The sequence below is a fragment of the Alligator sinensis genome, unplaced genomic scaffold, assembly GCF_000455745.1.
Source record: "Alligator sinensis unplaced genomic scaffold, ASM45574v1 scaffold207_1, whole genome shotgun sequence".
NCBI lineage: Eukaryota > Metazoa > Chordata > Crocodylia > Alligatoridae > Alligator > Alligator sinensis.
In genome coordinates, this window is record NW_005842112.1 from 470,269 (window position 1) to 478,487 (window position 8,219).

The window sequence follows — 8,219 nt, forward strand, 5'->3', positions numbered from 1 at the left end:
TTCAGCAGGACCCCACAACATCCCACTTCTTACGTACCGCTTCTTGTTTCACTCTCAGCTACACTAAAAGGGCTCTGTAGACACGGCATACCCTACCTGCAGCAGCTGTCGTCTCATGATTTGTTGCTTTAGTAAATGGTTCCTCATTGTATATCCATTCACTGTGGCTGCCGGGGGCACTGAGCCTGCAGCTGGTATAGTGCCTGGCTCCTGAAGTCTGGCAACAATGCCTGGGTTTTGATCCTGCCAAGAAAGGTAAAAAAATAGAAGACGTCAACTTCCCCGGGGAGATAACAACAGAAGCCATTATCACATACATCAGGGCCTCCTCCCCAACTCCAGTTTCTATCCCATCTTGAACCACTTGCTGGCTTAGGTGCCTGCAACACAAAATGGCACATGTCATTACTCTTGGAGCAGCAGAGCACTTGGACATTAGGGTATATCAATATGGGAGGAACTCAGAGGAGCAAAGGCTAATTCAAAATCCTCTGGTACTGGCCCAAGGCCATGGGCCACTGCAACCCATGGGCATCTCCCTGGGCGAAGGGATGCAAGTCAAACCGTAGGTTTTCCACCAGTTCCCTGACTGTTACATTGATAGACATAAAGAAAAGAAGTTGCACTAAAGAAGCAGCTAGCTGTTGGATAGAGGTAATGGAATAAAAATGCCCAGCAAACAAAACAAGGGTGAGGGGAATAGAAAGAGGAGAGCCACGTTCTTAGAGAGATCGGAAACTATGAGGACCAGGATCAGAGTGGTAAGTGGCTGGTCTGAATGATCTGAGAAACCTGGCAAGAAGCTGAACGCAAAAAGGAAAGAAGAGTTTGCAGAAATACAGGACCAAAGTCTTGGCTGGTGTACGTGGGACTGATCCACAGCTGGTAAAAACTGACATGGCTCCAGAGCAGCCAACAACAGACGCACCTGTTTACATCAGCGGCAGTTCTGCACCATGCGAATGGAGGTGTGGACAGAAGGGAAGGATTCGAGAAGCCATTAATCCCTCCAGCATTGCTAAGACACAGCTTGAGGGGGAAAGAGAATCTAACAAAACCAAACCAAACCAAACCACCATCCACCACTGAACACAAAACCATCATAGGTGGAAACTAAGGGGGAAAAGTAAGTGAAAAAACTGCATCCTTAAAGCAAAAGAGAAGGAGACACTCCAGCAAGGTCCATAAACAGCTCCCAGTATAACTCTCCACTCTCCACTTTAACATCCAGCTATTACATTATTTATGACGTTTTGTTATTATTGGCAGACAGAAGTATGTACATTATACCCAGCATCCTTAACTAGGGCGTGCTTCCTTTGTTTTCAGAATGGAAGCCCACATCCTTTGTTTGAAAATCAATGTTATCAGAAGATAAGCAAGAAGAAAACGGTCGTTGCCTTTTTGACATCTGACAATTAGAATCAGGCTAAACTGGAGAAAACAGGATACGAGCCATATTTTGGAGAGACCAGAAGGAAACATCAGATGATGTTTGTTGAGGCAGGCTCTCCGAGCTGGGACGCCTTCCACCGTGGGTCTGCCACGAAGAATGACCCAAGTCATTCCAAGATTTTTTTTTTTTTTTTTTTTATAGGATTACCGGGAAGGTCACTGAAATTACTCACTTTTATGGCACCTCTTTTTGTTGCAGCACTTAGGTCTATTATGCAAAACCACAACTGATGAAATGTAAATGCCTGCGAGATAATTTACCAAAAGACACAAACCTGCAGCTCATCACGGGTCTCATTATCATTCCTATTCATGGGCAGTCTCATAAGACCAGACATTATTACTGCTGCTTTGCTTACAATCCTGCTGGACACTGTGCCTCCTCCCACATCCCTCCCTCCCTCCCACAGTAGGAGAAAGGGGGAGGGAGGGAGGAAATGTGATTTACTCCTGATGTAAATATGAAAGTTCATGTGCAGCTAGTGTTCTGCTTTCATGTCAGATATTATTCTGCAGCCATAGTTAAGCTTTGAATAATACAAATTGCCTCCAGGGGAATATTTGAAAGAGCAGGGATTCAGTTTGTGTACACGGCACATGAAAGACACTGAAATGTTCATACCACCAAAATCCCTGCCATCGAGCCAATTTCCTCCCAACTTGTCTTGTTGTGTGCAGAGGGTCTGTGCTTACTGAAGCAAATGAGTTTAGTGCAAGGACAATCATTGTGATGTTTAGCTCAGGGCTATTGCATTAACAAGTCAGAACATTAAAGTCTCTTTTACTAATCATGTCCGGCTCATTCTAATTTTCCCTAAACATCATTAGGAAAATAATGTTGATTTTTCCATATTATTAATGGTAAAGAAGTGTAAATCACGTTACTAATTGCGGCTCTTGTACTGCAGCAGGAGAACGGCTTAATTATACAGGATGTTTTTGCAAGCACCCTATAGCAATAACAACATTCAGCCAAGTTCATTGGCAAATGCACAGAATGGCTTGCTACGTTTTTGGAGGAAATTTGGCTAACATTTAATTAGCTACTAAAGAAAGCAATATATAGATCTAATTTTTGCTTTTGAGGAAATTAGGACAAAATGGCACAGATGAGAACGCAAGGAATGCATTCAGTGTCTTTCATTTTACAGTTCGCATTTTGGATACGGAAAAAAAAAAAAAGCAAGGTAAAAGAAAGAAAAGTTCTTTCTTCTCGCCACTAGTGGGAACTACTGTCTTCTCTTACAGTAGAAAATAACCATGTTAGTGTCATAACTAAGAATAGCTCCTGCATGTGGTCTAAGGGACCTGCTATCTGTACCAAAGGTTAATGAACTTTAAACATTTTTCCTTTTCATCACACCCCAAGAAGAAAAAAAATCACTTTCCTTTCCGTGCTAAGGCCAAGCCAAACAAGCCACAGTCTAAACTGGCCCATACTTTGCACCAACCCATTTTAAATTTCAGGAAGAGAGCAGACTGAGTAAGATTTTAATTTGAAGGCCAGAAACCATAGCTGAGGGTGTTCGCACATTCAGGGCGGCGGGACCTGAATACTTGCGGGTTCCAGACAAAGGCACCGATGCCTGCTGCGGATTCAAAGAATTCAGCTTGGTTTTTTGAGAGTAGCTCACAGCTTTTCTCTTTTTCTCTCCCGAACTCAAACTCAAACATCACCCCGACAGTATCCTTCCCAAACAGCCTGCTAGGAAGAGCTCGCTGTTGAGAGCACGTGTTTCTGTTGCTAGGCAAATTGTCACCCAGCCGGTTCAGCTCTCCTACAGAACTCCGTGGGCTTTGCAATTTGGCAATTTTTTGTTTGAGCTGGGATTGGTGCTAACTTCACTGCTTTGAATCACCGGGTACAAACCCGGCGTCGCATGCAGCTGCCAGGAGCAAGGAGGCAACAATTAGTCAGAGTTTTCAGGAACGTGTATGTTTAGACTCCCTGCTCGGGAGCTGTGCTTGCATCAGTCTTTTCATACCCCTTGGACACCTCACTTGCCATTCGCATCACAAACAGCTCATTTGGTGTGCAAGGGTAGACTGCTAGACACACGTAGATGCATAAATTGCGATTTGAAATTAGAATTTCAATAGGGGGGTCCTGCAGTTGCAGAAAAGCATGCGCTTACCTGGAGCCGCACCATGGTTTGAAAGTATGCACGTACCCGCTAAAAACCTGGCCCACAACTGCACTAAGCACCCGTGCACATCAGCTGTGCTGCCCGTGTGGCTATGTTTCTGAAAGTCCAGCCTGCACTGATCAGTGATTGATCTGGTAATCACACACTTGTTCATTTGGGTGAGAACCCAGACATGTGCAATCCCTAATTCCTCAAGGCCATCCAAGACAGTATAAACCATGACTTCCCTGAGATCACATTCGGGGATCTAGTCACCCTTGATGTACAGGAAAGAATCCCACCATTCCCCTCAGTCCAGAGTATTCCCTGGTTTTGTTTGGGTTTTTTTTACAACTAGTTGAAACAGTGGACTCATTCATCATTCCAAAACTTTCCCATCTGCTCTTAAGGTGGAACTCAGAAAAATATAGTATAAAGCAGCTCAAATGCTCAAACGTACTGATTTAGGCCTAGAGCTATGGGAGATCTCCGCAGTATTTCAGTAAGGGCGTGAAGGGGAGACTGCAAACTGCTGGACAAAGGTCATTTATCTAACATCAGAAACACAGTATCTGTACCAAAATGGCTCTGGGAAAAGCATATTTTTGTGTTACAAGACATGAGTTGGCAGGTGAGACCATAGAGCATTACATCACGGACCCACACAAATAAAGCTAAGTCATGAATTTGAACAGTTAACAGATGGACTAATTAGAAACCGACTTTTTTTTTGTGGTTCTAACAAATAACCAGGTCAAAGCAAGGTTATTAGGAGAGAGAGACTTAACTTTGCAAAGAAGAGAGGCTTCACCAATGAAAGTATTAATAAACAGCAGAAAAGCTAAACAGCTGCTAATTAAAAATGCATACAGTCACTGCATTTAGAAAGTTTCTTCCATTTTGAAAGATAAGTAATACTCCCATTACTTTCAACAGGGAATGCAACTGAATCCAATAATTTCATATCTTAAAACAGAAGAAATGTTTAAATGCAACCATGGTACTAGAAAATAAAAGACAAAATACAAAGGTAAACAGACAGCAGCGATCAGCCTTGTTTGCAATTTAAACACAGGGGTTAGAAAAAAATCTCAGTGGCAGTTATCTTTTTGGGCCAAAGGCATTTAACTGTGAAATAATTTCAAATCAGCTGTATGCTAGAAATCTGGAACAGAAGAAATACTGTTTCTGGCTCTGCTACTGGCTCACTGGGTGGCCTTAGACTCATCATTCAACATGCGGTGTTGAATTCAGCATATGTGTTTTTAAATGGCAACAATACCCTGGCGGGTTGCTGTCAAGCTGTATAGCATTTGGAGGGGTGGAAAGTTCCACGTAAGAGTTTTCTGCTCGCTGCTGGGGGGTTGCAGATCCTTAGTCTGAAAATATTATCTCTTGGTTTCCTTGTTTCCCCAGTTCTGTGCAATCACACCTGTAGTCTTGGGCTTAATAGGCTGTCTCTGCACTGCTGACTTCAACATCATCCTCAAGCCCATGCCAACTGATGGTCTACACAGTAAACCCATCATCCCAACATTGGATGCTACTGAACCCCAGTTCTGATGTTGACCCCACTGCTGCTTTCCTCCAAGCCTGCAGCTTTCTGCAGTGCTTTTGGAGCATACTCATGAATACAGACCTCAGGCACAGGAAGTGTGCCAATATCCCTGGTTCCTGACTCACGGCCCTCCCATACCCCACGCATACTCTGCCGACTGCTCACAAAAAAGAGAGAAGCAATTGGCACGCTGATTCCTAGCAGGGCTCTACTCGGTGTGGACAGCTTGGGCCTGGGCTACACAGTACGGCTTGTGGTTTAGGCTGGTCAGGATGCCTTCAAGATCAACTCTTAGTGTTAGTGGAGTCATGCCCATGTTTGGGCTGCAAGCTCTTCAGGCAGGGGCTGGCTTTCTGTTCTGTTTTTCTTTTCAGGGTCCGGCCCATGGCTGTACAGCTCTTCGGCACTCTCACAATACAAACACTGGTGGTAATGTTCATACCTGTCACAGGAGCTTTGTGTTCAGGTCAATGTAAAGGTCCATAAAGAATCCCCACACGTGTTGCCTCCACCTGTACCCCCACGCAGGGATAGGTCAAGACACCCCTATATTCAAGAGGAAAAGCTGAGCACAGCCTTTACTGTGCAGCTGGTAAGTGGTTATTAAAATCTGAAACCATTTAGGTTGAGCCGGGACTTCCTTCCTCCGTACAAAGCCGATATGCACAACACAGAACTGTGAGCTGGCAGAATTGTCAAGGCTCTCCACTTAAAACTGAAGTGAAGCTTGTAACATGCTGTGATCATTTACATTGCAGCAAGATCAGATAGGCAGCATGCACAGACTATGACCTTTATTTGCTGCCTCCAATATGACTTTATATTTTCTCTTTGGGAGATTTCTTCCTTTCTCTGTCCCCACCTCCCTCCGGATTCTGCTTTCAGCCCCAAGATGCTCGACAAGATAAAATTGATTCTTTCAGCTCAGAAATCTTTTGAACCGTTTTATTTTTGTGTTTGTTTGTCTTAGCACAATGTCTGAACATTGATAAAACAAACTGTGCGGCTCAATGGGTCGCTTTTTCCCCATCTTTCACCCATTTACTTGATATACAACCATGTGAAATACTATCAGACTCAAGTTTCTAAGCTTATCTCAGGGGCTGTCAGTCAGGAAAAGGCTTTGTTTGAAGACTGTAAGTGATCCACGGGTATATGGTTTTGTAAAAAAAAGAAAAAAGTTCTTTTAAGTTCTTTTTTTCTTCTGTTCTTACAGCATTGGCATGCTCAGCCTCACACAAAGGTAACCTCCTTCTTTGATGGAGGCAAAATGACAAGATCGCTACACCTGGCTGACAATTATACAAGGGACTCCTTTGGTCAAGTAAAATAGAAGACATACCAATCTCTTACCAGCTGTTCTTATAGTGTGCGCTGTTCAAAAGAAAGAAAAATAGCCGCAATTCTATTTACAAATACTTTCAGGCTTTTAATAGGATGGAAAGTGAGTCCAGCTCCTCTTTCCAAAAACAATTCATCAAATTAGTTTAACTTTTATAGAAGGAGTTTGCTGCATTGTTCTGTTTGCCACAGATGGTTTTATTCAACAAAATAAACCTTGGAATGAAAAAGGAAAAAGAAAAAAGCATGTAAAATCTATGGCGAGTTATTGCATGTGTTGTTTTACTTTATATGAAGGAAAGTGCATGCTTCATCAGGTCTAGCTGAGGTCAGGCTACTTAGGGTGTTAAAACCAGTACCAGACTGGCAGGAGGAAGAGACACGGGCAACTGGTTTGAGCACCCTCCTCTGAGCCCTGGGCACAATAGCACACTCACTGATTCACTGGGTGCCCTGAACAGCATTTGTTCTTAGCCTTCGAGTCATAGTGGTAGTGTCTGCATCAGATGCGACTCCCTTGCCTTCGGCTGGAGGAGGTTGCAGACTGCACCCTTGGTTCAAGCATCCTTTGCCGGCAGATTGCCAAGGCATCATTAATGGCAGGAGAACATGCTTCACTCCACCACCCTGAGAGGTAAGCGCTGACATGGGCAGAGGTGGGATCACAGATGCCCCCTTGGAAGCAGCCAGGAAGTCAGGAGGGCAGGGAGGGATCCACCAGTGTCCTACATATTGCACACAAGGCAGATCTGTATCAGGCTTGAATTCTGAGATGTGTGTTCATTCTGACCAGGCTCTTTTGATCCCTTGTCCTTTCTAATGTGTCATCTGCCTTAGTTCTCACCCATATACACGCCCACCCACACATCCTGAGGTGGGTGTTTCTTGCTGATCTATATTCCATGGTGTTGAAATCCAAAATTGAATTCTCTGCAAAGAGCAGAATGTTTATATTTGGCTTGTTCCAGCTGTCACCGATTCTCCAGTCCTTGACACTGTACTCCTGTTCCCACGGAGGGCAGTGCGCCTATAAATTCAGTGAGATCATCTAAAACTGTATTTATCTCGTCCAGTTTCAGCTGGTAGTCCTTCTGCCTGACTCTCCAAGGTTGCCCTGGTCCCAATGACAAACTACAGTGTCTGGCATCTATAAAGCACAGTTTGACTCAAGTAATCCATGCATTATGTCAAGGCACGCTCTCTAGCAGAGGCGCTGATGAGGTTCAGAAGAGCTGGTGTAGCTGAACGTGCAATGGAAGCAGAAGAAAAGTGACAGCCCAACGTGGATTTCATGTATTAAAACCAGAGAAAAAGGATCTGATTGAGCAACAGGGTTAGGTTTGCTTCAGACATGAGGCAAAGGACAAAACTTAGTGTTGCTGAAAGAGTTCAGTCCTACAACTGCCAATTTTGAGAAGCTGGGTGAGTTTTACATGCCTGGCCTCCAGCAGGGTAACCACAGGAGGAGTTGTAGAACTGCCCGGTTTTAAATAAACTGTAGCTTTCATTTCTGAGAATTTCTTTTCTTTTTCTTTTCAATTTGATGGTGAGATTTTCAAAGACAGGGGCCCTGGTCTCACTGACTTGCGATAGGTGGGTACCCAATTCCTATCTGGAGGATGCACAGAACCTCCTGGAAAGGTGCTGTCATGTAATCCCCAGCCCCTCCAAGCACAGCACATAAACGCTGGGTGTCGAGCACAGAGCCGACCATGCTCATGAACAGAAATCACTCTTTC

The 8,219-nt window shown here is 44.1% G+C and overlaps 1 protein-coding gene across 2 annotated transcripts in view; it reads right to left on the reverse strand.

Annotated features, from left to right (window-relative positions):
• The window catches only part of MAMLD1 (mastermind like domain containing 1), an 84,936-nt gene that overhangs the window by 3,191 nt on the left and 73,526 nt on the right, over positions 1 to 8,219 (reverse strand). For both annotated transcript variants that reach the window (XM_025205352.1, XM_006024647.3), the window contains exon 3: positions 97 to 243. In XM_025205352.1, the coding sequence (XP_025061137.1) occupies positions 97 to 243 (147 nt within the window). The remainder of the gene's footprint in view (positions 1 to 96; positions 244 to 8,219) is intronic.